At 41.6% G+C, this 16,277-nt stretch overlaps 1 protein-coding gene across 1 annotated transcript in view; it reads right to left on the bottom strand.

Moving 5' to 3' along the window:
* BRF1 (BRF1 RNA polymerase III transcription initiation factor subunit) overlaps positions 1 to 16,277 on the bottom strand; it is a 172,004-nt gene that overhangs the window by 119,056 nt on the left and 36,671 nt on the right. The window contains exon 3 of the mRNA XM_009101684.4: positions 9,775 to 9,948. Coding sequence (XP_009099932.2) covers positions 9,775 to 9,948 — 174 coding nt within the window. The remainder of the gene's footprint in view (positions 1 to 9,774; positions 9,949 to 16,277) is intronic.

The raw sequence follows: 16,277 nt of genomic DNA on the forward strand, positions 1-16,277 counted from the left end.
CACTTTCAAGATATAAGGCCGGGTCAGGTGTGAGAATGAATCCTGTTTTTACAAAACAAATTTGACGGGTAATATTGTTTCTCTGATATACCTTCACTTTGTTCTTAAGACATCAAAAACTGCCAAGACAGAAAAAGCTGCATAAGACTTAAGAATAGGATGAAAGTGGACACAATTTGATAAAACCTCAAGCTAAAATATTTGCAGATAGCAAGCACAGAAGGGCTTATAGGTCTCAATGCACTGGCTTTTGTTCACCCTATTTTGCATTACTGATCTTAATTAATCTAATAAAATGAATTTGTGTTCTGAGGCAGCACTCTTACTGCATTAAAATTCAAATACACAATCTCGTATTTTAATGAAAGCAAGCGTTTAATTTTCTAATTGACTTTTAAAGTATTAAAATGCATAAAATATTAGTGATGGCTACAACCAGGAATATTTCTCAGTGACCAAATCAAAAACATCAACCATAATTGATCATGTTTTTTGCTATCAGGATTTATTTAAACAAAGCATCAGGTAATGCTTTTTTTCTTTTTTTTTTTTTTTTTTTTTTTCCTTAAGAGGAGCATGGCCATGCAGAGAAGGAAGGGGAAGAATCTCCTCCTCATCCCACACCATATCCAGCATATCCTCTGACAAAAGCAAGAATGTGCTGCACAATGACAGGCTGTACCCCACTGTTTTTATGCAGCTGGTGTTAGCAACATATTAGCTCCCATCAGGTCAAAACACCACCCAGTTATAATTCTGGTTTTGCTGACATAAGCCCCAAAATTCAGATGCAGAGATAAACCGTATTAAGCAGAGAGCCAACTTAATTATTTCCTCTTTTAAACAAGCTTTAAGAAGATTGTTAAATATTTATTTTCCCAAGCATCCAAGGATCGCTGAAGGTCAAAGACATCAGAGGTGTGATCCCTTCCTTATCATCCCTCCTCTGTATTTATTTCCCTGGAAGGAGGCCTCTCTGCCATCACACTTCCCTCCTCTCATCCATCACCCAGAACTCATCCTGATGTTGTTCCTGTGGTTATCCCCCCTGCCTTTGCCACCACCTTTCAGCTTCACCTCCTCTCAGTGCTGCCAGTGAGGGCTGTCCCTCGTATTTTTACCCCAGAATTACTGATGCCTTTGTACCTTTCCCACTCCCTGCTTCTGGTTCTATCCTTGTTTCACCCTAACCATGAGAATTAGAACCTTAACCAATGTCTCATCAGTTCAGACACCCCAAACTGGAAGCTAATTAATTACTAAGAGGACAGACCATGCAATTCACTTCATTAATTATTATTTTTATGCATGCAATAACAGACCAGTATTGCACACATTAAAAATCTGGCTCAGATGTTTCTGCTCTAAGTATTTATGAGTTACACAAGGCCTGACGTGGTGATGGAGGACAGAGTTGCCAAACACTTCTCCTACCCACACATCATGTAATTCAAGCCCACAGTCACAAAGGCTTCAGTGAACCTACTCCAGAAGCCTCTTTCTTCATTTCAAAAGGCAACAGTGATTCTTGTTTGTCCCAACACAGGAAGGTATGATGGGCAAGGGCAAAGGACCTCCAGAATTAAAACAATGCAGGTGCAGCAGCTCTACTGACTGTAAACCCCAAGGTTTTCAGCAGTTATAGAACATCCTGAGTTCAAAAGGACCCAGAAGAATCACTGAGGTACAACTCCTGAGCCTGCACAGAACACCTCAAGAATCACACCACATGTCCAAGAGCACTGTCCAAATGTTTCTTGAGTTCCGCTGGGCTTTGTGGTGTGATTACTTCCCTGGGGAGCTGCTCCAGTGCTCAGTCACTCTCTGGGTAAAGAACCTTTTCCTGATACCCAACCTGTAAACCCCCCTGACACAGCTTCAGGCCATTCCCTTGAGTCCTGTCACTGTCACCACAGAAAAGACATCAGTGTCTGCCCCTCCTCTTTCCCCATGAGGAAGTTATAGGCTGCAATGAGGTCTCCCCTCAGCCTCCTCTTTTCCAGGCTGAACAAGCCCCAAGACCTCAGCTGCCCCTCATGTGGCCTCCCCTCACCATCCTCATGGCCCTCCTTTGGACACTCTAAAAACTTAACACCGTTTTTATACTGTGGTGCCCAAAACTGCACCCAGGACTGGATGTGAGGCTACTCCAGTGCTGTGCTTTGAGAAAAAACTGCCCAGAGAGAGACTTGAAACACTCTGCTCTGCAAAGCAATAAAGTATTTCTGCAGACAGATTTCAAAAGAGTATTATTTTGACCTCTACTGTTCAAAATTTCCCTTAAATGAGGAAAACAAAGCTATCAACACCAGCCAAAACCCGTAATCTTGATAGGCCATCTTGTGACCCTGTCCCCCTCTCCATCTCTGCAGATGGTTTGTTTAATGCTGCTTTATGGAAAAGCTGACAATTTGAGCCACCTGCTGTGTACCAACATCCTGAAAGGAAAAAAGTTGGTCACCCCTCTACACAAAAGCTGGTGAGAATTTCATCAGTGAATTTAATGGGGCATGATCAGGTCTCCCCTTGGCAGGACCAAAGGTCAAGCTCTATTTTATCCAGTTAGTAACAAGTGAACAGAAAAGCAAATTTTCAGAGTAATTTTCAGAGTGTGCAGTTTTTAAACAAAACACTAGCCTGAGCACACACATATGCGTGCAAAATTGCAGTCCCCCTGCTTCTTTTGGACGATATATTTAGAAATCCTATTAGCTGGAGAGATCAACATTCTTATCTGAATTTCCAGGATGCTGTAACATGCAAAATTAGAGCAGCTCTCTTAAGTGGGTCAATTATCACTACTGCACTTACAGCAGCTTTTCCCCTCCCTCCCTGCAGCATCCATGATGGGCATTTAGCAGAAGGATTTAAACAGTCAGATGTCGAGTTGACACAAACCACAATGTAAAGTTCCCTTCCCCTTTTATATTTTCAGCATCTCAAAGGAACAAAGGAAATCACCCAAGTACAGAATCTCCACATTAAAACTGCAGGCTCCCAGCAGAAAGCTCTGATGATTCCAGAGCAGGGCACCCTGCAGGATAATTCCAGTCAGCAATCACGCTCACTGTTCTCCTGCCACATCTGACTCAGGTTTATGGCTTTCCCCTCCAAGGGATGAGAGGAGAACCTGAGGGCCACTAATCATGTCCCCAGCCCTGTCCCCCAGGGTGCAGAGCCACACAACCAGTTTGAAAGGCTTCAGGTTATTATCTCCTCAAGAAGGAATTCTCTTTAAAATTAAAAACACTGCTAAGCACCAGACCCAAGTGGAGCAATTCAAGTATCCAGCACCACTTCAGATGCTACAAAGAGATCCAGAGGAAACACAGGCTCTCCTGCAACACAGCTGGGGGCCAGGTGAGATATCTGAGAGGCTCCTTCTGCCCCACTGCTGCCCACCCATCAGCAGCCCTGGCAGTAAGGGGATGCAGCAGTGAAGAGGACAGAGCCACACAGTGGAAAATACAATGTCAATGAGCACATGGAAAGGAAATTTTACTTTCCCAGCAACTGGGAACACAAAACACGTGATTCTCTCAGCACTACACTTGCTTTATACATAGTTCTTTATAGGGGAAAAAATGTGTAAGGCAGCACTGCAAGTGAAAGATATGACTCTCCTTCATTCCATGGAAAAGCTGCCTGGATATGAGGCTTCAGGTCATGAGCCCTGCTCCTGAAATTCAACAGATCCAGCCCTGGCTGGAGGAGAGGGTGATGGGGAGAAATTAAGGTGCAGAAATTAAATTTCTATTGCTGTCCCTGGCTGCCCTCTTCCCCACATCTCTAGCATTTTCTTGTGTGGTACTACATAGGAATGATCTCAAAAGCCAAGCATTACCAAACACCTAACTCTTTGGAAATCTATGCAAATGGCATGGGGCAACAACAGTCACACCCTATTTAAGGCAGCAATTTTTTCTTAATAGATGAAGCTCTTCCAGCTAAAATCCATCTGCTCAAAAACACAGCAATTTTAAGGCTTCATTTTGAAATTAAGTGAACAAGGCTTTTGCAAGCCTTCAAGTTCAAGCAAATGCTTCATTAGGAAACATTTCTTCACCAAGAATGTGGTCAAACACTGGAACAGGGTTCCTAGAGAGGTGGTCAAAGCCCTCAGGCTGTCAGTGCTTAAGAAGCATTTGGAAAATGCCCTTAACAACATGGTATAACTTTTGGTCAGCCCTGAACTGGTCAAGCAGTTGGACTGGATAATCACTGTAGGTCAGTTCCAACTGAAAATATTCTATTCAATTACTACAAAGATCTTGGCATCTCTTTCCACACAGTGAGATGAAGTAATTTGCCTCAGTAAATATTATATGTATTTTAACTGTGCAATTTAAAATCCATTTTTATTCTCATATGTCCTTGTCACACTCCACACTTGAACAAAACTTATTTTCAATGCAACACCAGTTAAAAAAAAAGTAAAAGGTCAGTTACTAAAAAGAAAGTCCTTAACCAGAGAGAAAAAGAAACTGGTTTTATTAACCTCCCTAACCACAGCTTTAACATTTTCTTGATTAAAGCCTAATTTCAAAAGTTAACTTTTTAATCAGGAACACTAGGGCCTGCTGGCTCCAGGAAGTTTTAGTACAGGTCAAAAGATTGCTAGAAATCTAATTTTTCATTTCTAATAAAAAAGGAAGTCTTGCCCTTTTCTTTGCAAAGACAGACCTTGAAGTGTTAGTAGAGAAACAAAGATTGTATCCATCAAAGGTTCTCATGGTGAGGCTGTACAAAGCTTCCCAAGACCACATGGAGCTGACAGAGCTGCTAATGCTTGCAGGGAATTAGCTGAACTCCTCTTGCAAAGAACCAACGTGGCAGAAAAGCCCAGGAGCTGCTGCCTAACCAAGGATTAAAGAGACCAGTTCCTCATTCCATCACAGATTTTCTGGGTAACTCTGAATGTGTCACTTAGCCTCAGTTCTGCACCTGGAAATGAAGATAAATACTCTCAACTTCCCTTTCTGTGACATGAAAATAAACACATTAAAGCAGGAGACTTTCAAATAGCTTGGCAATAAAGTACAAGTACTGCAGACAGATAGGAAATAACAAAGTGCTGCCCCATTCAGCTGCCCAGCTTTTTCCCAAACCCTTCTTGCCTGCTGGGATCCGGCAATGCCTTCGTGATCTTCCCTCAAACAAAAGGGAGGTTCACAGGGCAGAGGAAGCCTGGGAGGAAAAGCTCCTTGTGCTTTCCCACCCAGCTCAAGTTTACATCTCAAAGACTTGTAGGCACCAAAGGTTCTCCTGACAGCCTTCTGCTCCCCACACCCAAACTGAAGAGGTCATTTTTCTTATACACTTCTCAGAAACCACTCAGGAGAGAGGCCTCACTTGGCTGCCTTGGTCTGACTCCAGGAGGATCCCACCTCTGTTCTCTGACAAAAAAAAGCTACCAAAGACCCCCTGAATAATTCAACCTCAGTCTCAGAGGCTGCCCAGCCCAGAGCCTCCATCATCAAGACTGATCAGCTTTACTGGAGGGAGAAAAACCTGCCCTGAATTTACCTTCAGAGGCACACAGAGGGATATTTACACAAGATAGCTAGTGAGGGAAATTTGCAGGGACTCTTCTCATGTGGAAAAGGTTTTACTTACTAGGGTCTGACAAGACAAGATTTGGTTTACAACTAAAGGTGCATTTTTCAGAGTGCTTCAAAGGAAAAGAATAAATAAATAGTATAAAAAAGGTGTATGTGTGTGAGAGATAAAAGACATTTACCATGTAAAATGTTTCTATAAAAGACCCCAGGTGGTAGCACTGGAAAACATGACACAAAGGAGTGGACAGTTGTACAGTTTTCCTAACTGCTGTGTACAGTAACAGGATTACAAACAGAATGAAATGTTCCTTGATTAAAACAAACTCTTATCCCACCTGGAAAATCCTGGCCAGGCTGTCATTGTTCCTGAGTGAGCCTGGGGCAGGCACAGGTTACAGCTGAGCCCATAAGTCACTCAGACACCCTGCCTGGCTCTTCCCAAATTCCCTCTCTCGGGAATGGCGAGACCAGCTACAGCGCCCTTTGTTTCCATTCTAACAAGGGCAGGGGTGGAAAAGCTGTTCAAAACATTAGAGAGAAACAACTCTGGGCTGTTACTATTCCAAGAAACAAATTAAAAGGCAGAGTCTGAATTGCCCAGAGCGCTGGCAGTGCCAGACAAAGTCAGATGTCACTGGAAAGGCTCAGCATCACTCAGTCCCTAGCAGAGGGACAACAGGTTCCATCACACCTGAGGGTTTAAAAACCACTGTCTCATTCAGATGGATTTCCTGCATTATATCTTTACTTCTGACACTGATAATACAGACACATTGACACATTTTATAAAGAGAATAATAAATTGAAGTTTTTATAGGCAACTCATCAGAGGAGTGAAACACCTCCCAGATCCAGCTAATAGCTAGCAAGCTGTTTTCCCTGGAAAACATTAACACTGACAAGCAATAAAGGAAGGCAAATGAAAAGCTATGCCAAAGTGGCTGCACTGGAGGGGTTTGTGTCACATAACCTAATAAAAACCATAAACTGATGCAAAATCAATTCACATCTCAAATAATACATGCAAAACTTTCCAAAGGATTACAAACAAAAGCTGCTCTTCAGATTAATAAGTTTTATTTTCTCCTTAAATAGTGGAACTATTTTTTCAGATTAAAAAAATGTGAGTTACCAGAATATTTTGCATTTTTGCATTAATTAAATAACACATAAGAACCAAGGAGAACATAATGTTTTCCTATTTCAGGCTGAGGTTTATTCAGGCATAATTCAGACTACACTAGTAGACTTGGCTAAAGTATTCTTCACATTTTCACAGAGGCTGCCTGGCGACATGTACATTATGAAAAAAAGAAGACTAAGCAGATAACCATGTCAGATAAATACATTCCACTCCCTCAAAGTGAACTTGCAGACACAATTACATTCTCTTTTCTCTCTCCAAATGCCTCCCACTCCTTTGGTTGTGCCACAAGAACAGAACATTTCTTGTCACTTCATTCCCTTACTACATCTCCCTGTACCTCCCCAGGATTTTGCTCCTTCTACCACCCAACGTTTTAAAAAACGTGATGTCTTCTACTGCTAACAATATTCAGTCCCCAGAAAACCTCTCTTGCCTCCAGAACTCCCAGGTCACTTGGATAATTCATTTGGGCCACCCTCTGTTCCGAGGATGCTGCTGCCCTTTGCTACTTCTTCCACATCACCTCTTTCCTCTAAAATACTTTCACCAATCTTCAGCTTTTAACTTCCTTTTCTAAATTTCTCCCACATTCTTTTGTTAGAATGCTAGAATGAACACAATACCAATGAACACTATAAACTCAGGAATGTGGCTGAGCAGTGTAGTTAAATGCTGAAGTGTTAAAAATACTGCAATTCTCCTTTGTACATTATTATTCAGTGTACTGCTCCTCTTTCCAAGCCCTCCTCATCACCTTTTCCAGAAGAACAAAACCAATGGCAAGTTTATTACCCTGAATATGGATTTTAATTCTTGTTAAAGCACTTTGTCACATGGCCATCCTCTCTACACCTGCTCTTGGCCCCTGTGTTCCAAAGGCCCTGGGAACACCCCTGCCTCCTGTGGCCCAGGTCTGTACTGCCAGATTTAAGCTGGGAACAAGTATAACATGCTGGTAATGATCATCATAATTAATCTACAGAGCCTTGAACATATTCAAATTTCAAAGGTTAGCAATTTGCACCCACAGCCCTCGGGTTTTCAAGTTTCTTCTGAAAGGAAAAGATTCCAGAAAAGGAATTTATTTGAGCTTTGTTTTTTAAACTACACTGGATTTTAAATAGTAATACAAAACAAAACAAGCAAACGAAACCATAGCAGAACACAGGCAGAAGCTAAATGAAATCCCTCTCCCAAAGTGACAAAGGTTAAACTCTTAATATCAACTATGAGGTTTATCTAATGGATTTAAAAAAAAATACACTAAAAAAATTGAGCTTTATGGACATGCACAACAACCTTTATATTCCCAGGCAGCACAGTAACTGTGCAAATGAGGGTGGAGTATATTGATTTAGAAAGACAGAACTCATCTTTTCAGTTTTATTCATACTTCACTCCCAGTATTTTATGTGAAGTATCACACAGGACATTATCTCCATTTAACAAAGAAAGCTGGGAAATTCATTTAGGGATTTATTAAGTGTCAACCAGATCAGTACATCTTGCACATAAGTGAGATATATGCTGAAATAATTTAAATAAGGTTAAAAAACAAGTAAATTATTTTGTTTTATTTGTTTGCTACACATTAGCTCCACTTGCTGCACAGATGGCTGTACATTGCAGTGCACCTACCTGCCTCTTACAGCCCACATTTCTTCAAATGCTTTTTATCCCTATCAGTGGGGAAAAATGGATTTGGAAATTACAGCTGAGCTATCATTCAGAAGTATGAAATAACAACTGTAAAAAATTAATTTTTAACCTGACATGAGCATAAATATAACACAGAATCATAAAAAGGATCTTTGGGATAATTTATTTTCAACATCCCTGCTGTGGGCAGGGGCACCTTCCACCAGACCAGGTTGTTTAGAGCCCTATCCAGCCTGGCCTTGAACACTCCCAGGAATGGGGCAGCCACAGCTGCTCTGGGTAACATGTGCCAAGCCCTCAGTTTCCTCACTATAAAGAATTTTTTAATAGCTAATCTAATCCCACCCTCTTTCAGGCAGTTACCCGGAAGATATATTATCAAAATATCAGTCTTAAAAGGAAAGCTAAACTGTTTAACTGAAAAAAAAAAAGAATAAGAGCAGCAATCTAGAAAAAGCATCAAATCAGAATACTGAAGATGTGGACATATTATTTTAAAGTAGAAAGGAACTAAACACAGAATTGTAGAATGATAAAATGATAGAATGGGGGGTTGGAAGGGGCCTTAAAATACATTCAGTTCCAATACCCCTGCATAGGCAGGCACACCTTTCATAGACCAGGCTGCTCAGAACCAGAGCCATGGAAGTGATTGTTTGATACTAAACTCTGAATTCCAGCAACTTAAACAGAACATAAAGGAAATAAAAATATATAAAACAAATTAATTTGCATGGTCATCAGTATTTAAAACTTATGTGGATTTTAATTAAGTTCCCCAAGACAAAAATAGGGATGGTAAAGCAGGGAGTACTCACTTGGAAATCTGTCCTGTGTGCACCTCCAGCCTCTGATTTCCCATATGATTTTTGAGAAAATTTCAGAATTTATGAAACTTTTTTTTTTTTCAAGAACTAAAAACAGGAGTGATACTGTCCTTCCTGCAAGTATCAGAAGAAGGAAATCCAAATATGTTCATGGAACTCTAATCTGTTCTTTGATGCTGACATTGTAGGAGGTTTGGGATTAACTGTCATTTACTTTAAAAGAGAAAAACAAAATAAACAAAAACAAATACTCCACAAACAATGAACCCTAGCAAAGCCAGGGGAAATGCAATTTTATACTTGAAGCAAATGTTGCAAAAGGAGAAATTCAGAGTTAGTGATGAGAGGCAGAGTGACATTGATAGCATTAAATACTAAGTATTGTACATTTAGATAGAGAACAAATTTACCTGAACCACAGGAAACACTCCCATTCACTTCCATGTATAAACCCAGCCATGACCAAGTCAGCTCTTAAACACTTACCTTTTCACATTTTGAAACAAGGTCTGACTGGGATAGTTGACTTGCTAAAAGTGGGTCTTCAATTTACTTATATTTGCTAACTGTGAAAGGATACGAGGAGTTCCTTCTGTCCTACACACCAGGTAGAGACAGGCAGCGATGACGTGGGTCCTCTTTCTGCCCCTCGTCAGATGTTTGCTCACAGCCATCTTGAAAAAATTAAAGGCAGTATCCAGACAATGCTGATTGAGTTGAAGCTGGTTTCCCAAGTGGTGAATCTGACGCTTTCCTAGGAAAATTAACAAGGAAAACAATAGCTTAACAACTATGCTGTTAATGTGTTTTTAGGCTGGGATCTTTTAGTGTTGGGGTGATTTTTTAAGACAAAATTAAGGAGGCAGATTTTGGATTTCATCTTTTTGTGAAATACAATGACCTCTCAAGTTTCAGGAACTATTTAGCCTGAGCTCTTTAGAACCAAAAAAAATAAAAGAAAGCCTGTTTTGGACTGCTAAAATTGAAACACATGCAATCAATGAGCTCTGGAAAACTAAGCCACAAACATCAGTCCCACAGAGGATCCAAGCCATAGCCAAGACTTCTTAGACAAAAGATTATGCCCCTCTCCCTTAGCATCATTTGCCAATTAGCACTTGATTAGCTGCAGCCAAAAACCAGAGGTCATGATGTGTTTGACACTGACGTGCAAACAGAGAAGACGTTTTGCTGCAGCTCTCCAAGAAGTGATGGAGTTTGCTGCTCCTCTGACCACAAATGAAGTCCACAAGGACAGAGCTCTGCTCCTGGCTTGCCCGTGATCCCAGTGATGGGAAGCACTTCCTTCCTCCAAACACATTCGCACCCCAGCCTTCACTTGAGGCTTGTCTGCCAGACTACTTAGATTAGCTTGTGGCTTCAGGAAACAAATGTGCCTTCACCCTTAAATAAAACAATAAAAAGAAAAAAAGTGTGTTTGGGATGATTCATGGCAGGAAGTGGTCCAGCTGCTGGGACAGATGCGGGAAGCGAGGTCCAACCCGTCCCCACAGCTCCGGCTTCAGAAGGATGTGCTGAAAAGACAGCTTAAGGAAAAGATGGGGGAAGTCAAGAGGAAAGCAGAGCACTCAAGTTCCTCAGCATACGGGGTCAGACAGCACATCAAGAAAAATCCTTTAATTCAATGTGCCGGGCAGATGTTTCCAGCACATGTATTTACAGGAAACTCTCATCTGCTCCCTTCAGAGATGTCAGGAGCAGCTTGTGAAGGGGCACAAAGGTGCCTGCCATGCCCACCACTGCTCACAGGAGGTGATGGCAACCACACGATGCTTCCCAAAACACCACCAGCTCCTGCACAAACCACACATCTTAATTTTATGCAAACCCCTAACCATCACTAACACCACGGTAAAAAATCTTCACCTCTGAACACCCTTTTGCCAAAGATGCTGGTTTGAACAAGAAGTGACTCCAGCCAGGCAGCTGGGTCAGCGGGACTCCGGCCAAACAGGAGCTGCCACAAAGCAGCAGCTTCTCCTTCCTGCTCACGTGGAAATTGCTGCACTCACCACCAAGATATCCTTTAAGGCACACTGGTTAACCAGGTGTAACATGTTTGGACAGTGAAGTAAGAGCAGAGGAAGGATCCATCACCCTCCAAGGGAGGTGTGGGCATGATAAGCTACTCAAGGGTAATCCAAAGCCCAGCAGGTGAGCAGTTTTTCCACTGCCATCAGCAGGCCCTGGACTAGCACTCACCAGCCTCAAATACAAATACCACACCTTCCTAAAATTAAGACTTACTAACTAGCACCTGGTCTTTCCAGAATTTTATTTCACACTCTACTGTCTGTATGCTGCTTCTTCTGTCCCTAAGAAAAAAATCAGTTTATACTTATTTGAGGGGGAAAAAAAATGCACTTGAGTACTAAAAACTCATTTTGCAACGGCAGCAAACCAGCTTCCCTTCAAAAACAAAGAACACACCAAAAGAGGAAAAAAAGAATAGCACAGAGGAAGATACTTGAAATTAATTTCTTTCATAAGCTATTTTCACCACTGAGCTGCTCCCATCCCCAAGCTACCATTAATATTCTGAGTATTTAACCTTTTCCTAATTTCAAATGTTAGAATATAATTAATTCATCATAATCCATCCTAAGAAAACAGTATGCTTGTTTGAGTAATACATGCTCTTTCAGCTGAACTCTTCATCTACCATCAATATTTTAAAGTAGAATTACTTTAGGGGTAATTGTCTACTGAAAAAATACCAAAGAGATCTAAAAGAAAGGTACTTGTCTACTTAGCAAATGCTACTTCTCTGAATGCTTTACTCAGCCTTCTGCAGACCAGAGAAGGCTTTAATTCTGTGTGCTAGGACTCCCTCAAGCTGCCCTGTGGTATTATATCAGTCATACAGTTTGTGGAAAAACAAGACAACTGTTACACTGCTGCTTATCTCCAAAATGAACAACTTAATTCAGGACAAGAATCATCCTAGAAAATATATGTATCTTGATGACTAACTTGGTTTTGTCCTTATTTGTGAGAAGAGAGAAAGAAATGTACTGCTTACAGCATCATCTAAGACAAACATTTACATTCTGCAACCAGTCTCCTATTTACTAAAGAAAGATCAAAAGCTTTGTTGTTTCCCCATCACCACCTCCGCCCCTTGAATTTAACATGACAACAAAATTCTGTTTTTCTGGTATCTTATGTAACACTAAGGAAAAAAAAATAGCTGGAAAAGTTAGCATTAGCAACTGTGCTTCTAGATTTCTCCACAGGAAACTTCAAGATACCCTTCACTCCTTCTGGTTCCTTCCCAGATTCAAGAATGCACTTCAGAGAGCCCAAGAAAAGGCAGGTATCAGCTAGATGGCTGTCACCCAGTAGTGCAGTACACAAGCAAGCCATTGTAGAGTGTCCTCACCCTAGTCAGATGAGAACCAAATACATGTAATTTTGTGACTTCCAACCTTTTCTGCCCAGCTGGCCAATCTGACATTTCCAGAGCTGAAAAATGTGTCTTCGTAACATTTTATTTAACTATAAATACAGTGATATAATCTGTTGGTACCTGAAGAGCAGATATTCATACAGAGAGAAACTGGGCTTTAAGAAAACAATTGATCAAAGGAAACTCTCTATCCAATGCTCCAGTTACTGCTGACAAACAAGAAAAGAGTCCAAATACTCATTCATACTGCCAGTACTCAACATGAGAAGTCCCCAAAACTGAGCAGTGGCAGCCACAAGCCCTGCTAAGCTTTGGGATGCTGCTCCCCCAGCAGCAGGGTCAGTGCAGGGAGGAGCTGCTGAGCAGCTGCAAGCTCCAGGGCTGGGAAGATGAGCAATTCCCTCCAGCAGACCTACAGCACTGCACTATGGCCATCAGCCCTTGAGCATCCTCCCACTCCCACTGCTCCTTGCTAGCTGGGTGGCATTTTAGAACCTTGCATTTGCTGTTTCCCTCCTGTCCCCATCTTTGCTCTGACTGCCACTCTCACTGTGTGCTCCCAGTGAGCTGCTCCAGCCAGCTGCAAGGATGCAACAAGCCTGAGCATCTGAGGATCTCTGCCAAAACAGTGGGAATATCCAACAATACAGTGCAGTTTATTAGCAATCTGCTCCACTCAGTGTTCACCTGATTCCATCACAGTGTCACAAATTCCAATGAATTGAGATTCTCTACTGGATGGAAAAGAACTGATACACCTTTAAACCCTATCATGATCTGGGTTATAGAACACTCAAAACAACACCTTCCTGACTTTCTTATCCGTTTTATCCTGCAGCACAGCTTTTGAAAAAGTTTCAATGTGACCCTGCTCTAAAAACCTGCAGCTACTGTCTCAGTACAATAAAGGAATATCATCACGTGGAACAGCCAGAATTAAGTATTGCATTTTTTTTTCTGAATTGCTATGTAGAAGCACAAGTTATAACACATTATATATAGGGGTAAAACAAGTCTCTTAGTGGATGCATCTTTTATCAGTAGCTTGCAATAAGCCTTGTCTCTTTTGGGCCTTACAGGTTTCTGACAGATGCTGGGATTCTTTTTTTAAACCACAAGAAATAGAACCTTTGAGGTCAAAGCTTACACTTCACGCTGCCCTTGCAATTTAGTGATGGCAAGAAAATTGGTATCTAAGCACCTTTGGGAGAAGGGCAAGGAACAGTGTCTCTTTAAAAAGGCAGGACAAGCCCAACAGCAAGATTTCAAAAATCCTCCCCCACCCCACACCAGTATAAAGTAATAAATTTTCTTTTATAGAGCAAAAGAACAAAAGTCTGGAAACTACAGATATTTTGCAATGCACAGAGCACACACCACGCAATTCCCATTTATTTCTCAAAGGCTCATCATACCATCGGGTGGAGGGGGAGGCAGGGGGAGAAGTGAGAGAAAGAGAGAAGTTTGCACTTCTGTAATCAACACACAAAATCAAGTTCCCAGGCTACCAAGTAGTAAAGTTTATCACGCTCCTGAATCTGCAGCAAAAAACAAAAGGCTCTTTTCAGCTTTTAGTTCCAAGCCTGCTAAAAAAAAAAAAAAAAAGTGTTTCTACCCATCTACTCCCAGCATGCTGAAAGAAACACCATCATCTTCTCATCCCATGCCAACCTCAATGCTTTGAACTGGCACAGCAGACCTGAAGTGACAAGTTCACATAGGACCACAGAACACTACTATCCTTTTATTTCAGATAATTTCCATTCTTTTGACAGAGGAAACGGTGGTTATTACAAAACAAAATGTGTAGGCCAGAAATCACTGTCAAAAAAAATAGATTTGCAGAATATCTTGGTTCTATTAAATGCTTACACAAGAGGCAGTTGAAAGCAAAACTGCAGCTTAAGTTATAATAGAAGCAAAGTAGAAAAAGAGGGAAAATCAGACATATTCTTTACAAGCAATTTTCTTTCTTTTATGATCTCATTACTACAGAAACATCTTGTTCTCTTCCCCTGTGGAAGAGGAATCATACCTTTTTTTGGACCCCTTAAAAGTCAGTAATGTCAAGCAGCTACAGCTCTACATTACTCTTATCTGGCTTCTACCTGCTCATCTGCAGCCTTCCTTTACAGTCTGACAGAGGCAGTGACACTGCTATTTCATATATTTGTCAGGATGAATCATAAGTTTCTAGGGAAATAACAGGCAGTACAAAGCCAGAGCCTAAATGAATTGTTATTACGATACTAAAGTGCATCATCAAAATCCAGGCATATGGATTTTCCCCCCTTTCTGCAATTTGCTCAAGGGGCCCTGAAAACTAGTGCTACCTGAAGCAGGGAACAGAGTCATGTTAACAGCACTTATCCTTCTTTTGCAAAAAAGATTGTTATGGTAACAAACACTAGATTCTATTAAAAGAAACATTTTGGATGGTTTTCACTCGGATATTCATTTCCAGCATTTGAATTGCTGCACCAACTGAATTTTATGTGCAGATTTTGTTCTGCATTTGGGTTTTCGTTCCTTTTCTTTCTTTGAAAAGGCTGCCCAAAGATCTCCAAAAAAAGGGAAAAAAGAGCAGTTTTTATGTGTGAGCATCCCTGCATGTTTTGTCACATCTTTCAATTTTAGCAATTCCCAGCTCAAAGCCTGAATGAATTTCCTGCTCTTTGCTCTATGCCAGGCTTCTATGTTATTTGTACTACAAATCAGTAAAACAAACAAACAAAGGCACAAAAGGGGCAGATCAGTGGGGCTACACTCATGAAGGCTGGTCCCAGCAGCCTAATCAAGGGAAGAGTCCTATGATCAAAGACAAGAACCCATTTAAAGGGAGGGAAGCGAGGCTGCAGGGCTCACAGCACATTTCCAGCCACTCACGCAATACTGGGAGCAAGGAACAGCTTCATCCCTGTGAGCCTGTAAGGAAAAAGGCCAATGAGCAGTAAAAGTAGCAGCACAGCAGGACATTGCAGCAGTGCTGACCCAGCACAATAACAAGTTTAATTTTATCAAGGTTAGCTAAGAGTTATTCCTAGTAACACCTAATTGCCCGTGAGGAAAGTGATGACCATGCTGGCCTCGTGCCCACACTCTGCCTAACTCAAGCTCAGCTCCAAATCCCTATCTTGCCATCTGCTTGTGGATGCACCCCACAGACCAAACCCAGGCTCTTCCACACAAGAACTCCCCAGTTCCCCTATGGGATGTGTCAGTCCCCAGGCTGAGCAACCTGGAGCCCGGGAACACTTGGCCCTGATCCGACTGATGCATCCCAGTGCCCGTGTCACCTGGCAGACCTGCTTCAGGGGCTGCCCAAGGGTACACTCTGTTCCTGTTATCTCAGCAGAATAAAACAGTTCCTGGCCCTATCCCTGTGATATTTCACCAACTGTGCCAGCAAAACTGTTTGTGGCAGTGAACAGAAAACCAAACCAGTAAACTGACCTGTGTTAAAAACAACCTTGTGAAATAAAAAAGACTTAATCCAGACCTGTTTACTGAAGGATTGATGCCTCCTCTTTATCTCTGTATGGCCAGACCCAGACTAACTGAGTGCAGAGACCTGTATTCAATTTCTCTGCCTGCTGACAACAATCCAACCCATCCATTTTGCCTCCCATGAGAGTGCCCCATCTCCCAGGTGC

Source organism: Serinus canaria, chromosome 5 (genome assembly GCF_022539315.1).
Source record: "Serinus canaria isolate serCan28SL12 chromosome 5, serCan2020, whole genome shotgun sequence".
NCBI lineage: Eukaryota > Metazoa > Chordata > Aves > Passeriformes > Fringillidae > Serinus > Serinus canaria.